This window comes from Streptopelia decaocto (genome assembly GCF_964273445.1).
Source record: "Streptopelia decaocto genome assembly, chromosome: 5".
Lineage (NCBI taxonomy): Eukaryota > Metazoa > Chordata > Aves > Columbiformes > Columbidae > Streptopelia > Streptopelia decaocto.
The window spans coordinates 10145829-10163556 of NC_138659.1; the positions used below are offsets into that span (position 1 = coordinate 10145829).

General features: G+C 41.3%; 1 protein-coding gene across 1 annotated transcript; it reads left to right on the forward strand.

Annotated features, from left to right (window-relative positions):
• Nucleotides 1-644: 644 nt before the first annotated feature.
• Nucleotides 645-16940, forward strand: DNAI4 (dynein axonemal intermediate chain 4). Its single transcript, XM_082053018.1, has 15 exons — nt 645-1516; nt 3216-3322; nt 3542-3698; nt 5116-5255; nt 5983-6141; nt 6557-6748; nt 7995-8242; nt 9407-9493; nt 10798-10949; nt 11993-12150; nt 12339-12460; nt 13105-13203; nt 13607-13833; nt 14591-14744; nt 16829-16940. The coding sequence occupies exons 1-15, from the start codon at nt 1314-1316 to the stop codon at nt 16871-16873; spliced, it is 2250 nt and encodes a 749-aa protein (XP_081909144.1). The 5' UTR covers nt 645-1313; the 3' UTR covers nt 16874-16940.
• Nucleotides 16941-17728: the final 788 nt, after the last annotated feature.

Below are 17728 nucleotides of genomic sequence, written 5' to 3' on the forward strand. Positions count from 1 at the left end.
CCCACCCCTGCCCACCACGGAAAAAAAGCCTCCTGAACAGAGATTTTTTTAAGGAATGACATTATTTCTGGATTATCATCCTGCAGTGTTTAAATCCCTTAAATCATTAATGGAAGTTAAGGGATAAATCAATTTTGTGCTTGTATGTGGTTTGTTGTATTTTGTCAATTGAAACAGAACTTGTCGGGCATTGGAACAGGCTGCCCAGGGCAGTGGTGGAGTCACCATCCCTGGAGGGGTTGAACAGACGAGAGATGAGGTTCTCAGGGACATGGGGTAGTGCCAGGGGTGGGAGAACAGCTGGACCCGATGATCTTGAGGGTCTCTTCCAAACAAAATGATTCTATGATTCTATTTCAGGCTGAGGAAAGGATCAGAAGCAAGTTCGGTGAACCTGAGACGCACAAGTATCTTCAGTGGCATCTGCATAAACAGAGCGGGGAGCTGCAGGAGCCAGTCCACGACTTCCGATGGCAGAGCTGGGGACAGGGTGTCCCTCGTGGGTCACAGGGGTGCCATACGGGTGAGAAGCCCTTTACTACTGAGGAGTTTTAAATGTGAGTTATTGGGGATGTTAATAGTTGTCAGAAAGGAAATAGGAGAGGGAGGAGGAAAGAAAAGGCATCTCTGAAGTTGAAGGGCTGTGGAGAAAGAAAATTATCCAAAAGCTTAATCCATTCTGAAATGAAGCTGATGAGTGTTCAAAAACAATCTGCAAGAATAATAAAAAAAAAAATAAATTAGAGTAACAGCTCTCCAACTGCATGCTTTCAAACCTGTGTGAGATATGTTGGCTGTAACACTTGTATGTCTAATTTCTCTAACATAATCTGAGAGTCATTTAAAGACCTTCTGAATACCTTCTTACAATGAGGTATTTTGAGCGGTATAATAAAAAAATACGGATAATTGTTTATCTCCTTGCTTTTGCTGTCCTGTTCATTCGGTTGGAATAGTTACAGTCAATAAGCTACTCTAGGAGGTCATTATAGAATAAATAACCTGAAAAACACATGAGGGCTGATGAAGAAGAGGGTTCGATAGTGAGATGAACATTGTTTTAACAGATATTTTGCAGCCATTTCTGCAAAGTGAGTTCCAAAGAAGTCCCAAGCCCAGGGGACAACCTTCTCCAGGCTGAACCCTAAAGGGGTTCAGCCGCTGTCCTGCTGTATCTCAGGGGTGACTAACCCGTTCAGTCAGGTTCCCACCTAGACCAGGGTCCTCTTTATATTCCAGATGAGATTAAATGTTGCAAATGAAATCGTTGTTGCTTGTTTCGGGAACACAGTGAAGCTGTTACTGTCACCAAAATGTTTCTTCAGGTTTTTGATGCCGAAGGAAAGGACGTGACACCCCGTCCGCTCTTCCATTCTGACCCAAGCGCTGCTGCCCGCAGGCAGAGCAAGCTCGTGCCATTCAGCTCATACCTTGGGCCCGCGGGACTGGGTTTTCTCTCTTCTTTTTCCACGCGTCAGGCACCAGGAGTGAATACCAGTTCGGGTTCATTCTCAGGGTGAGTCCATCTGAAATCTCATCTCACAGGGTACCTGTTCTTCAGAGAGGCTGGGATAATTGTGCAGGGCTAATAATTATATTGTATTGCCAAACATACAGACACTTGTCATGCTCATCATTTAAAATTTGAGAAATGGCAACTAATAGAATAAATGGAATTTGCCAGTAGTTGTGACTGAGTCTGTCAGAACTACTGCTGAAATGTAAATACTCCCTTTAGCTACTTCACATGCTCTCTGACTTCCCCACGCATGTGTTTTTTTAAAAAAATGGAGTATATCGATACCTGCTTAGCTGTGGGTACGGAAAAATGCCCTGGTTTCACTGAAGAGTTAACACATTTCTTTTAAAGCATTTTGTCAGTTTTAATGATACTTATTCAGTACAGACAACCCTTTTAAAAAACTTGACTCTTTCAGTTCAAATATTAAAATATTGTTAACATAAGAAGAACCCTCTTTCTTAAATTAATTTAAGCAAGTTACCTTTGTGGGCATATGTGCATACATTTTCAAATATACCCTTCTACAAAAACTTACGAGTTAAAACTGCTAAATTACGTGTTTCACTAGTTACTGCCTTTCATTTACAAACCTTCATACAGAGGCAATAAACAAAGTCAATGGACTTGAGCCGTTTTATCTTCAGGCTGACAAATTCAATTAAGTCATGCAAAATATGATAAATAACTGTTGGTGTTTAAAATGAAAGTAACGAGCCACATCACTTTATCCAGTGGTGTATACACATTCAAATTGTATGGAGAGGATAAGTGATTTATTTAGTCAAAGGGACTAAAACACTAGTAAAGTCAGCACTGGAAAACATACAAGTTAAAAAAAAGCATTATTTATTGTTTTCTTTGGAAAGTTAATGCCATTGTGATTTCTGAGAAGAAGAGATTGCTCTTTTTGTCTTTTTTCCAAGGCTGGCTATTATAAAGGGTAATCTCAGAGGCAGGGATATTAACCAGGAGTAAATATACACAAAAAAAAGAATTAAAAATACAAAATACCTCCTGAAAAAAAAAACGCATCCTTTTTAGAGACAAGAACTCTTCATTTAAAAGACAAAATTCTTTAGTTTTAAATACAAATCTTTAAAATTGCCTTTTTCGAATGCCTTTTGTATATTTACAATTGCTCACACTTTGCCTTTGAGGAAGAGAAAATCCGCTCACAACCCCACCCACATTACCTAAGTTTTGAGTTTTACTTCTAGTTAGCACAGCTACCTCCTCCGTGAACATTACCTATTTTATTTTGAACAAGCTAATCCCTTCAAATGAGTTTCATGTGCATTTCAAAGCCATTTCAGCACATGCAAAGCACCAGAGGATCTAATTCTGGTTGAGAGCAGCGCTGTCTGCGAGTGTTATCGCCCAGCAGGCAGCAAACACTGCATGTTATTATATGCTAAGGACGAATTGAGAGCTCAACAGCTGCTTTGCCATCAGCCATTTAATGCCTCGGGATATGTCATCAGAGGAATTCTTTCTTTTTAAGTCTTTTTCAAACCATTTCATTATTTTCTTTCCTGAGCCTTCTATGACTTATTTTACAGCATCCCTGTCTGTGCTGTTACAGTCCTCGGTGGTTTATCCTGATAACGCCACTGCTGTAATATTTCTGTTGTGCTTTGCTGACTGACATCTGGCCTCTCACACAGGATTTTTGCTGATTTCTTTGTTGCTGCAGGACACACGGGAGCAGCAGTACGATATCAAATGCATCAACGACCGAGAGCATCCTGGATGAAACAGTAGAACCCGGCTTTCGACGAGACACAGCTGTGAACTTACCTGGTAAAGAACATACAGGGTATAATTTTAGATCCAAGCTGTTCTTTGGAGTGATCTGTGGGACACTGCAGGCAGTGGGTGTGAGACGCCCAGCGCTTCAGAGGAACTTGGTGCCTCACTAGTTGTGGCTCCTGATCATTAAAATAGTTTTAGAATTAATTTGCCTGCTTTTAAATTTAGAGCAGAAAAGGTCTCACTTGTTAAGCTCATTTAATTTTTCAGATGTGCAGGTGAGGCCAGAGGAGATGAAAGAAGAACTGACCAAAGAAGACTTAGACAAGAGAGTGGATATTTACCTCACAGAGACAGAAACTCTCTGGATATTTGATATGCCATCTGTGATGGTGTCTGTGGAAGCAGAAGACGCTGGAAGAGTTCAGTATGTATATTGGCAGTGTGCACACAGCTCAGCATGCCTCATTTCTGCTCATCGCACAGTCCTGAACAGGCTGCTCACACGTAGGGTCAGTGATCTGCCTACTATAGTTTGCCATTTCACCTCTGTTCAAAGCCATTTGGGTTTGAGTCTTTTGACAAGGCAGCCTAAAGTCCTTACAACTCCACTTAGTTGATCAAATTCATATCAACTTTCACTGATAAATTGAGGCAGATTAGCAAAAGCAGGGGATGGTGGAGAACACACTGGGGATGGGGGAAAGAGATGATGTAGGAGTGTGGTACACATGAATTACGCGATTTAAGAAATTGCAAACCTCTGCATTGATTCTTGTGTGTAGCTTTGCAGCTCATCATTTCTTAATAACAAAGATCTAAACAAACTAGGCAGGCTTTGGCTTCCTAGAAGCTTCTGGCTAGAAGAAATCTCACCCCATCACAAGTGACCTTGCCCATTAAAATATTGTGTCTCCCCTTAGTTGCATCCACAGTTTCCACTGCAGAGTCTCCTCCCTGGATTACTATGAACAGTGGGAGGGAGTTAACCCAAAATACAGATTTTTTTGGCTTACTCTCAGAAGCCCAATGGGACAGAGTGCAGCAAAGTGCTCTCCGTGAGGGACATCACGCTGACACACTTGTCACACAGCTTTGGTAGACGCCAAGCCCCAAAGCCTGAGCTGCAGCGTACTGTGCTTGATAACTCCAACAATTTATCTAAGCCAGTTTTTCCTGCCAGTATACACACCAAATTCATGGTGAGACCCCAGTCCCCACTGCTTGTGGATCACACAGGTGTGATTTTGGGAATGAAGGAAGAGCATCCTATGAATCAGACTCGGCTAGTATGCACAGCACGTATTGTCAACTGCATAGGAACAGTGACTCTTCCCGAGCACAACCAGCTGTGGTGGCCTGAAACTGGGTGTAATCTGTGTCTGCTGCTAGAATATTGAAACTGAAATAATAGGAAAAGTTTCTCCTTTCCTACTAACCGTTCCTACAGAACCTGAGGGCTGGATGAAATAGAAATGTACTAGTAAGAATTTCATTTTTGTCTCTTGGATGCGCTGTGATGAGAGCTACGTATTTCTGAACTCCTTGGAATTCCACCAAATTCAAAGGTAGCTGGAGTAGGGAATTTTGCCTACCTCTACAGGCCATTTCTGTTTCGGAACAGCATCACAAGGTCAGAAATAGCTACCGAAAGATGATATGTAGCATGAAATAAAATCTGGCAATCAAAAAAACCCCAAGCAGTTATGACATGGAGTCATACCTTATATAAGTTATGAGATGGAGCATCCTCTCCTGTTTAACTTGTGGTTATATATACTGAGATATTGAATGCAAATGTTTTTCAGAAAGTCACTGTACTTTTTTTTTCTTTTTTTTTCAAGGGAGCGGAATAAGATGTATACCGACATTTGCAAAAATAGACCTGGTAACGATCGCTTTGTAGAAAAAACGATGCAAACCATCAATGGAGCCGCAAAGAACAAGGAGGTGCAATGTGACAAAATCATCATGGAAGATAAAGGTGAACTCTCAGAGTATCCCATAGGAAAGTATTTAATGAGAACAGACCCTCATTTACTACACTGTACCCTTGGCTGTTGGGTTTATTAGGAGGCAGAACTTCACTTAATGCTTGAAACACAAGAGGAGACAGTTCCTTTTTTTCCCTTTAACTTTTCAGTGCTGCTGGTTTCTTTTTGCAACAATGCAAAGAAAAGAACCTCTGTTATGAGATTTAAAATCTTGGGGAAAGCAGAATATCTGGGCAGCCGCACAGGATAGATGTGATTACACAAAATGTTCAGCCTCAATGCTCTGAAAAAATTATAGAGGAATATCTAGATTTTAGACACATGTGCTGAGCTTTGCCTTGCTATGCACATTTTTTTGTGTGTGTAGGAGGCCAAAGAAAACTACGAGGAATGCTATTGCATGCATTTTTCCTTTGTGTTCATAAGTCTATGTAAAACAAGTGGAAAAAATATATATCAAAACGAGAAGAAAAATAGATACTAATGTGATTTGAAAACATAATCTTCCCCTTTTTTGCGTGCCTTGAGCACCAGCAGGGCTCATTCCAATCACACAACTGCAGCTACAGCCTCGTCCGACCCTCAGGCCCTTTCAAAGCCCCTCTGCCAAAAATTTGGGAGCATAGTATGAAAAGTAAATCTTTGCTCAGCTGTATGTACCCTTTATAATAATGCACTGAAACGAGTCTGGTATAATACAGCATAATTCATTTCTAGGGGTGGTGGTCACTTCCTGGGACTTGTATGATTCATTTAACATACTGGAAATAAAACCTACATCAAAAGCAGAAGGTAGCAGAGCCACAACGGGGAAAAACAGCAAATCTCATCCAAACAAAGAGCAGCATCAGAATACATCTGTCTCTTCTGACGGAGGTAACATTTTTCCACATTTACGTTTCTGATGCATTTTCAAGCAAATGCTTAGTCTTCTGTCTGGCACTTGACAGTTTGCTAAAGAATCTGCACTGAGACCTTTTCTGTACAATGCCATCATAAATGATCTTAAATAAAGATAAATAGTCAGTGGCAAAGTTTGCTGTTACTAACTAACTTAGGCCAGTAGCAAAACAATTGTGAAAAATTCCAGAAGTATTTCATCATACTGAGTATTTGAGCAACAACACAAAATAAAATTGAAGCATGAAAAAAAACAGTAGGGGAAGTGTTTTTTGGTTGTGATAGATTCTTCTCTGCTTATTGCAGGTCTAGAAAGAGACTTCTTATCCCCTGAACTTCGATGTGCAAAGTATGATCATGCTAAAGCTGTTTTTATCTCATCTGTTGTCAGGCAGTACAACTTCTATGATGATTTCAGAAAGCGCTGCTGTTGCCAGAAGCCACGAAGAGGAGGAATGCCATTCAGAAGCTGTATTAACATCCCAAAACCTTCAGCGGGACTTATTTTTCATGGAGAGGATTCTAATGGAGAATATTTTTCAACCCAAACTTGCAGCTTATCGGCAGTTTCCCATCCTTCTAGGTTTGTTTCCTGTTTGCAGCAAGTTTTCCATGCTATTTAAAGTCACAGAGTTATGTCCTTCATTAAACATCCCTACGGGCCACAAGTCATTTAAAAATAGAGAAAGGAGAGTTTATGAGACGTCAGCATGGACTCTGCAGTTTTCCACTCACTTTGACAGACACCCCACCATCCTAGCTGGAAGAGCTGAATACATGAGTTCTGAGCTGGCACCACAAACTGAGACCTACTCAAAATATCAGGCAAACTTGTTGCCTGACAGTTAAGATACGGATTAACTCTGCTACTCTGCTAACATTTATTTTGCATTGGAATGTCTTTTACATTTTTTAAAAATTTATTTTACAAGGAGATTGATGGTAAATAGAAGTTTTAGCCTAAACCAGAAGTTTTCGATGTTCAGTGTCTAACATAAAGTACACTCATTGCAGACTGTAAGAGGCATCACCTGGACCCAAGTGCTAAGTAACATTTTACCATTTACAGGAGCTCCAAGTTAACACAGGGACCAAAAAACAAAGGCAGATTCCCACTGTTTTTACTGTGTGGTACCTCTTCGTGTCATACAGTTTCAGCTTCTCAGGCAATTAACTTGTTATATTCCATCATTCTTCAAGAACTGGCTACAGCTGGAGCACGATGCTGGACTTTTGTTCTGACAATATGGCAGTTATTTGTTTCTTATTTTATTTACAGTTATCTGAGCTCAGTTTCTGATTTGCACATTATATAAAGGAGTGAGTAAACAAAAAACTACTCAGCAAATGCAGTCTAAAAATATGGTCTATGCATAATTTTCCCCAGTAATGAGCAACTTATTACAGCATAAAGTAACTTTGCTATGGTGTTACAACATCAATGTGTAAGTGTGGCTCTTTGAAATTTGCCATCTAACTTGAAAAAAAATCCCCATTTAAAAAAAAAAAATAAATACAAGAGATCAGAAACATTCTTGGTTGGGGGTGGACATAAATTCAGAACTTGTTGCTGAGTAGCTAAATCCATTCATTAAACACCTGGCGCATAACTGGCACACTACAGCCCAATCCAGCCACCTTCTATAGCCCTGTCAACACTGTAGCCACAGTTCTAGAAGTTAGGATATCTTAATTCCTCAGATCTTCACCTTTTTTTTTTTTTCAGCAAAATATTTGCTGAAAGGGCAAATTTTTCTTCTGATGTGAATGACTGGAGTTGGGTAAGTGAAATGTTACTACTCAGACTCCACCATATTTGTGCGTTTTAGATCCCAACATTACATCGGATGCCAGTGGTGCAGTAGCAGCCATGAAAGAAGCTCAACAGGAAGAGCCTGACAAAGAAAAGGATGAGGAAGAGCAGGAGGAGGCATTAATTGATGCATCAATTCTGTTGGACCTAACAAAAACCCCAGAAGAACGTGTACCTCCCAGCCTGGAGCATCTGTGGTCGTATCTCTGTGACGTGACTCGTGGTCACAGCGTGAGCAGCATGGCCTGGAGCAAAGTCAACCCCGTGAGTTAACAAACTGCTGCTTCTGAGCTGGTTACAAAATTCTATAAGCAATTAGATTAAAAAAGTGCCTGATTTTGCTGTACTTTGCTGGGAGGGATCTCAAAGAGATGGAGTCATCCCTACAGTCAGGTAGGTTGGAAATGGAAATTTAAACCCCTACTGTTAATCACCACGATGGAGTTTATTCCTGACAGTTTAGATACCACATCTTTCTTTCTGACAGTAATCTCCCAAGAAAACAGCACTCATCAAACTTTGGGCATAAGATGCATAATAACAGGCACAGATTTCTGAGCAGCTGGCCCAAGTTTATTTAATTCCATTTCAGTGGAGGCGAGAACAACTCCGACATTTCCACTTTCAGAGCAACGTAAGGCTCAGTTTTTCCAACAGACCCCTCTTATGGCCACAAAAAAAAATAATGACGGTGAGGAAAGTAAAAAGCAAGTCAGGATGCGAAACATAAAACCAGTGAGATTGCCCCAAGAGGAAAAAAAAAATAAAAAAGAGAGAGAGAGAGATAATAAAGACCATTTCCATTTCATAATGTTAGTGCACCAGATCCCAGATATTCTACAGTTGGACACTTTTCTAGACTTCAGTCCAAGAATTATATGGCAAGAAAACACTTTCAAGTGTTAGTATGAATTGTTTTGTATAGGGAAAAAAAATAATGCTGTCGAAGATGAAAATTTTACTGCGGTTCCTTACTTCTGCTTATGGAAAGGAATGAACAGAATTCATTGGACCCCACTGTAGAGACCTAAAAGCTCCAAGTTTGAGGTGGTCACTGAGGCTCCTTTCACAGCCAATGCTGGGAGAGAAAAATAGAAGTATTATTACATATTCCATTAAATACTGCACATTAAAATATGGTATAGAACAATGTATATTCCTCTCTAGAAAGGACATTTTTATGATGGCCAGGGAGAGGGAATAGCACAAACACAACTGATAGTGACTAAAAATGCACTTTGAATTGAACCAGTTTTCAGTATTCTAGAAATTCTGAAATTCTGGTGTGTGATTCCACTTGCATATGACATGAGAACTATTTTTCCAGACTTTGCACTGAGACTCACTGTTAATAGCAAGTTGCCTTTTAGAAATGTGCTGCTGAAATTCAAGTTTAACTGAGATATATCTATTAATCTGTGCTTTTAGGATCTTTTAGCTGTTGGTTACGGAGCGTTTGATTTCAAAAAAAAGAAGAAAGGCTTGGTTTGCTGTTGGTCATTGAAGAACCCCATGGTAACAAGTATAGCCAATTTGTTTTCTTGTTTTTGTTGTTGTTGTTTTTTTCTTCAATGCATTTTTCTGCTACAGTATTTCTGCTTTACGGACTTCCCTCTTTCCATTTCAAAAAGCAAGACCTAGCCAGTAAGGCTGAATTTGCTACCCCAAATCACACATTTCTGGAAAACTGATTCTGACTGCAGAATCAGTGCTTGAATCTTGACCCAAAGGAACAGAATAAGAATTACTTTAGTTGGAAAAGCGTTTTAAGGTGATCAAGTCCAACCATTACCCCACCCCTGGCACTACCCCATGTCCCTGAGAACCTCATCTCTGTCTGTTCAGCCCCTCCAGGGATGGTGACTCCACCACTGCCCTGGGCAGCCCATTCCAATGCCCGACAACCAAAACTCTGAGAAGTGATCCTTTTTAAACCAGCCATTTAAAAAACAAAACTGAACAAACAAAAATCTCAGTTACAAAGTGACATGGCCAAAAAATCACCCAATTGCCATTGAATTACACAACTTTAGTTTTATGTGTTCTACAAACTTCACTTGCCCAAAACTGTGTATTAGACTAATTTAAATCACGCAGAGTCACCTCTTTGATGCAGATTTATCACGTCAACAACAAACACACCTGTGATTCCCTGATGTCACCACAGCCCTCACATTAAGAACTAAGGTCTGGCAGGCACACGGAAATAGAGTTTTTTTTACAAACTACCACTCCACTATTTCCCATTTCAAGAGCTCGGCACAGTGACTTTAAGGATTTAATCTTATAACAGAGCTGGATCACTTCTTTGGTTGCACAGAGAAATGACACAAAACTAGCGGTTTACAGATTCCCCGAAGTACATTAGACTGCATTTTATCTTCAGCTATGTTTCTGTAATTGGCAAGGTACTTACTTTCACAGTACAAGATAGAAAATAACTGGAGAAATTTACGAAAATGCCAAGTTCATTTTGAAAATAACAAAAATAAAACAAACAAACAAACCCCCCACATAGTACTCAGCTGAATCTTAGGGAATTTGAGTTTTAGGTATTTGGTTTGATGTAAGCCCATCTAACTTATTTTGCAGTGTCATATTTCTGCATAGTCTTTATTTTTCCTAGTTTTATCAGTTACAGCAAGAAATAAACTTAACCATTTAGAATATAGTACCTAATTTCTGCCTAGAAGTGGTCACTATGGTTATCAGCACTTGAATTTCCCAGCAGAGCCTGGAAATTTAGTATCCAGTGCTGAGAAGACTGAGGTAAATTAATAAACTAAGTTAAAACGTTCTCGTATTTCTCTACTGGTCAGTGGCCAGAGCGTATTTTCCAGTGTAAACATGGTGTTACCGCTTTGGATTTTTCTCTGAGAAGCCCAAATCTTTTAGCGGTTGGAACGTACAATGGTTCTGTCGCCATCTACAACGTACAGAGTTGTAAGGATGCTGCGATTATGGACAGCAGGTACGGCTGCAATCCCTGTCTCCTCCACCTCGGTCATGTCTTAGCAATAAATTAAAAAATATCCCCAGGTGAGAAGCTGAGGGTACAGTAACATTCTTGATAAGGCTTGTGAATACTCAGGGAAGTCACACAATTTTTTCATTTCCAGCTTTTGTAAGTATCTTCCAGTTTTGACTGGAAAAGCCTACAGAAACACTTGATACTCTCAAATCCTAGAAGTCTCCGGAGCAAAATTGCAGACACAAAAATTTACGATAATGCATAAATGCCTGGAAGGGCCAGCCGTTTTTTTCCCACCCACCTATTTACACAGGTACAGTCAAACCCTCAGACGCTGCCATCAATCTGTACTTTATTTCTGCGGATAAATGCTCACATTACTTTAACACCACCAGTCCTTATTCGGGGTAGGGAACTCTCTGCGCTGCTGCTGTGCATGCAAAGCGAGTTCTCCATGTTGGAAAGGTCACACAGATAAGTACTGTGCCCTGACTTTTTTAAGGAAATGCAGCAAGTTACCACCAAATATCATTTTATACTCCATGTTTTAACTACCTAGGACAATCCTGCCCTGGATAATAAATCCTTACAGGAGACCAGTGGCAGCTTTTAGTGGTTTCTCACTCATTCCACTTGCCAAAAACGGAAAGAACATCAGCATAGGTGAGGGACAAGCAGGAATTAAGAAGAAAAATGAGAGAGAAGGGATGATGAGGGGGATAGCTCCCCAAATCTAAGGCAGGCTCCTCCAAGGTGCAGATTGATTTCACGATTCAGGTATCAGTGAAGGTATGTCAGTACATTAAACAGTGCCCTGAAATAAAATATCAAACATGCTTGATTAAAAAAAAAAATTCCTAGGGAAAACAGTCAATATGTAGATTTCTTCTTTTCCACCCCCGCTTCTTTTTTTAAAGAAAAGCTAAACATTTCTGTCAGAAGAGCTGACATTCATTACAAAGCGGAAGCTTAATTATTTTTCAAATACATTGTCCTGTCTTTTTTCATATATGATTTATCATGGGCGTGTTTTTTTGTCCCAGTCAATCTTTAAATAAACATACAGGTCCTATATGGCAACTGAGGTGGGTGGAACAGGCCAGCGGTGAAACAGAAGATGGCAAAAGAGAGAGGTTAATCTGTATGTCAGCAGATGGCCGAATAACCGAGTGGTTTCTACAGAAAAGACTAGATTGCACTGGTAAGCATTTTCCCTGCAGAGGGATAAGACCTGAAATCGCAATTGCTTCATTTCATTTCAGGTGACACTTTTAATACCAGTTATCACACACCAAACATTTAAGAGCCGTTGAGCATTCCACGGAAGCACAAGTTACTCACAGCACTGTCACATACCTGTCTGACAAAAAAATCTTGCTCTTTGCACAGATCTGATGAAAATACAGCAAACAAAAAGTGAGAAGAAAAAATTACCAAGTGAGAAAGAAAGCAAAAGTAACGATCTGATATCTCAGCAGGCAGCTGGGATGTGCTTTGACTTCCATCCCAAGGTAGGTCAGAAAGTCCATCCCGGCTGAAGTATTATCCAGGGAACCTGTGCAGCGGGGGCAAGATCCTCAGTTGGAGTGACTTTGCTGGCACTCCCTGGGACTGGGCACTGCTATTTAAAGCATATTTAGCTCTGAAACAAACTGCTTCTTAGCTAATAACAGTGGATGATATAGTAAACCAAGCACGTAATCCCTGTGTGTGAACAACTCTGTCATTTCAGCCATGTTACTCACGTTTGCTTTGGGCCAGATCCTAGGGCAGGTTTCCCTCATGTGTGGGTCGATTTGACTGTTCAACACCTCCCGAGTCTCGGACTGAGCTGGCTATGCTTCTCTTTATCCAGCTGAATGTTTTATCCTCAGAGCATTTGAAGAATTCACATGTTTGTCCATGTGGATCATAGAAAGTCTGGGATTTTCAGGGGTCAAAAATCCCAGTGTGTGTCCTGCACAGACAGAGCACAGGAGCAGCAAATCTGATCCATTCTGGCACCGCTGGATCTACTGCACATATAACACACAATATCCTGGCAACCAGGTTCTTCAGAGAACTGTCACTGCCAAACTCAGCCAGTCCTTTATAGATTTCTGGATGAGTGACAAACAGGTTAACCCCACTTAGGTTACTTTTACCTTTTTTTCAGGATACTGATTTTTATCTTACTGGAACAGATGAGGGTCATATCCACAAGTGTTCTTGTTCATCTAATGAGCAGTTTGTAAAGACATACAGAGGCCATAAGGTGAGTGATACATAGAAGTAATGACAGCAGAAACCATTCAACTAACTTCACAAATGTAATGGTTTCTTTGCTTATAATTACTAAACAAAACATTTGCAACAAAAGAAACCTAAACTTCTTATATAGTCTTTGCTTCATCCAAGGAGCTGCCCTTTCAGCATCAGCTTGTCCTAACAACTGGTGAAGGGACAGAATCAGCTGAATGGTTTATTATTCCCAAGATCTCTCCTGTCTTATCATGTCTGCTGCCCCCTCATTTCCTATTGGTACACATAAAAAATGCTGGTTTTGCTATTAAAGTCAGAGAACAGCCAGGGATTTCCATTAAAGACCACTATTAAAAACCACCCTGTGAGCCCGTAGTTTCAGAATAAAACAAAGTTCTTTTTTGTTTCTTCCCCAGGGTCCTGTGTACAAAGTCGCCTGGAATCCCTTCAGCACTGACATATTCCTCAGCTGCTCTGCAGACTGGAGCATTAATTTATGGCACCAGGATTCCCAGACGCCCATTTTAACTCTCAGCTCCGTCACTGCTTTTGTTCATGACATTATGTGGTCTCCGAAGTCAGCCTGCATATTTGCAGCAGCAAATGAAAGCAGAGTAGAAGTTTGGGATCTCAGTGTCAGCACGTAAGTCATTACTTTTCTCAAAGAAGATTCTGAAACTTAATGGCACAAAGGCTACACACTATTGCCTAGTCAGGACTGTTATCACTCATGACAGCTCCATGCCATTTGCTTGCTTAGTTATGGAAAATATTGCATTTTGAAATATTCATTCTGTAAAAGCAGAGGGTAGTTTCCAGACAATTGTGATTGTAAGACAAGGAGATGGATGACTCATGGAACTGATAAGGGTAAAACTGCACTTTTTTTGCTGCAGAAATGATAAGATTCTTCCACTGCCATAGTTAAAAGGAAAAAAATAACAAAACTGAACTACTTTGGTCCTTTTATAAAAATAAGACAGTCAGAAGTTCAGATACCTCGCACAGTTTCCTGCTACTGTAAAGCAGGTGCACATCTCATGCACAACTTAGCTCATCTCTGGCCTTGTGACACTAGTCTGCACTACTTGTATTAAAGACAGCACGAAGCCAGCAGTGGAGTAGGAGGCCTGCCTAATCTTGCAAATTATTCGTATAATAAAAATATTAAGCACCAAATTAGGCAATAGGACAGATTTTAGGCAACCAGGATACCTTAGTTAACAGCCCCTGGGACAGAGACCAGAACAACACTGCCTCACTTCCTAGTTTTGAGTTAATCTAGGCCAAAAAAGTAAACCACACAGCATTTATCAGGCCTGCATTACTGCTACATTTATACTCCAGGCAAATACAGTTTTAACCATGTCATCACTAATCCTGCCTCTGCTGGGTTGCAGCTTGAGCCCCGTGATCTCTCGTTCTGCTGGCCCACAAGTGACGTTCACATCCGTGCTCTTTGCTACCAACACCGACTGCCTCCTGGTGGGAGACAGCGAGGGAGAGGTTGGTGTGTCTGAGCTACAGAACCTGGCTGCTTCTGACAGGAAGGCGGTAAGATCCACCAGGAAATGTGGCGGTTCTCAAAGGCCTGAGTGCTTGTCTGGTACTTCATTTCTCAGAAAGGGGCTTCTGCTAAAGATCTGGCTAATAAATATTGAAATAGGTGGAATCAGATACAATTCCATAACCAGATTAAAATCTGAGGTGGTTCCTGCTCTTCTGCATGCCAAACCACTAGAAACTTCTGGAACAGGTAAGTCAACATCCAGTTTGAGGTGTCACTTGATCACAAATCATAGAATCGTTTACGTCGGAAAAGCCCTTTAAGATCACAGAGTCCAACTGTTAACCCAACACGGCCAAGTCCACCTCTACCCCATGTCCCTGAGAACCTCATCTCTCGTCTGTTCAACCCCTCCAGGGATGGTGACTCCACCACTGCCCTGGGCAGCCTGTTCCAATGCCCGACAGCCCTTTGGGGAAGAAATTGTTCCCCAGATCCAACCTCAACCTCCCCTGGCACAACCTGAGGCCATTTCCCCTGGTCCTGGCACTTGTTCCTTGGGAGCAGAGCCTGACCCCCCCTGGCTCCAACCTCCTTCCAGGCAGTTCAGAGATCAGAAGGTCTCCCCTCAGCTCCTGTTCTCCAGACTGAACCCCCCAGGTTCCTCAGCCGCTCCCATCACATTTGTTCTCCAGAGCCTTCACCTGAGGTTCTCCACAGCTGGATTTAGGAGGGACACTTGAGGCAAGCACAGGAAGGTTCCTCTAAACGCAGCCTGCAGGTGACTCTATTTGCAGAACACCCTGACCTGCTGAGCAGGCAGGAAGGACGTGCCCTCTTCTGGCCATCAACAAGATAGTCTCGCTTTGCTGTTGTCAGCAAACCCGCAAGCCCTTTGGCTCCGTGTTGTCTTCACTCCTTTAGAAGCCACCATTTATGCCAGCGAGGGCTTCTGTCCTAGATGACATGTGAGAAGTTGAGTTGCCTTACAACCAGGTTCCCCTTCAATCGCCCCATTGCACAGACTCCGCATCAGCAGCAGTGCAAGAGCTGACTGAATTCAATTGTGAATCCCCTCTGTCCGCTTTTACACAAACCTCTGCTAATTTATACCAAAGCCCCACTAGTCCCTCCCTGTGCTGCTGCCTTCAGCCTTTCAACTTGGAGCCAGTAGCTTTAGCTTTACTGGACTCAGGTTCCCAGTTTGTAAAGTGGTATCGGTACCTTTTAATATCTCTTCTGAGTTACATGGTACAAAACACTAAACTTGAGTTGGAGAGAACGAAAATGCTGATGTTTATCTAACCTTTAATCATTAATCATTCACAATTATCAGTGTTGCATTTAGAAATTCTGACAATTACCATCCTCATTTACCAAGGGCCATAAACCACAAAGAAAAAAAATATTTCCCTTAAAAACTGCAAATGAGGCCATTGTTGTTAAACTTACAAAATAAAATTTGTGGTCTTTTTTCTTACAAATTACCACAACGCAGCCCAAGCTCTCTGAGCACAATAAGTTCTTCAGTTAACAAGAGCATAGGGATAATTTTTGGGGTGTGTCACCAGAGCAGAACTGACAATATCAGTGCTTAATTTCACAGACTTTGGGCACGTGGCCTAACTGGTCACTGAATCACCCTCATTAGCCAGAGGGAACCCCACTTTCCAGCACCACCCATTTCTTTCACTCCCTTTTCCAATAACAGCAAGGTCTTCCTAGGCTTAGGTACGTCCAAGGCTTAGGAGGGTCCATACTACAACTAGCACTAATTGGAGAGAATTAATTCAGAGACAAACACTTCTAGGTACAGCTATCACATGTGTATCACCTTGAAAATTAAACTCCTGTATAAACAAGGTATGTGTTTGCATGCTGCTACGTATGATGCTACAAATGCAACCCAAACAGGCCTGCCAAGAAGTGCTGTTTTGGAGGAGCACTGTTAAGTGCTCCAGAATTTCAGGGAAGAATCAGCTAACATGATGCAAACTACCTTAGCCTCTGTTCTAGATGCTCAGTGCAAAAGTAATTCTGCTCTCAGTTTGTAAATAGGAATTTGGGATCACTGCATTCCTTAAATTGCAGTTACAGTGCCACACAGCTTTTTTTTCTTTTTATTTTACAGGTTGATGCTTTACATGATATAATTGGTCCTGCTCTATCTATTTAACAGTAGCTAAACAATACCACTTACTTGGTAAACATCAAGAAAGACTTCTTGTAGTATTAATAGAAACCATTTATTGTTTTTCAATCATTAAAATTTCTCTTTGAAACCATACTGGTCAGAAATCTCTTTCAAATGCTCTAAATTTTCCTCTGGAAGTCCCTCTTCATTAGAGGAACAGTCTATCCTGCTACTACACACATGGCCTCCCTGCAATACAGATAAGGTGACAGAAAGGTTTCCATAGTCTTTTCTCCCTGGGTTTTTTCTCCTTGGCTTACTCAAAAAGCAAAAATGCCAAAAATCACCTCCTGTATAAGTCACTCCATAACACAACTCACATCTTTACAAAATGTTGCCTGTATCTGCCCTGTGAGTGGACTTTCCATCAGATCCATCCTGTCTGCTGGCCCATAAACCAGCAAAAGCCAAGCTGTGAGTGGCACCAGGTGCTCCTGCGAGATGCAGATTATCCTACAACAGCCAGAAGCAGAGACCAACTTCTTTGACCCCCAACAAATAACGATAATGTAAAAAATTGCAGTTTAAATTCACCTGGTCCCACACTGACACTTCTCTGGAAGCTTCTCCCGTGAGGTAATAGCGTGGTGGGCCTGGAGCAAGGACTGACTTGTGCAGCTCTGGAAGCCAGACCTCTATTTTTTTGAGATCTCATTACCTCCAAGCAGCCAGAGAACCGAAAGCTGCTGGGGACGCTCGCTTGGACCTGCATTGCTTGTCAGAAGCAAGCAGCGTCTGGCTGGCTGGGCTTTTTTGGGGACCGATCAGAAGAAACAGGAAAAAAAAGCACCCAGAGAGCTGAGCCACCAGCTGAACCGCAGTATCTTAGAGAATTTC

Bases quoted from the DNA above. Each gene is read 5' to 3' on its own strand.
- DNAI4 (XM_082053018.1), top strand. From the start codon at position 1,314: ATGTTTCTTCAGGTTTTTGATGCCGAAGGAAAGGACGTGACACCCCGT. The intron at 9,494-10,797 runs GTAACAAGTATA...TCTACTGGTCAG, and splicing joins GGTCATTGAAGAACCCCATG to TGGCCAGAGCGTATTTTCCA. The intron at 12,461-13,104 runs GTAGGTCAGAAA...CCTTTTTTTCAG, and splicing joins GCTTTGACTTCCATCCCAAG to GATACTGATTTTTATCTTAC.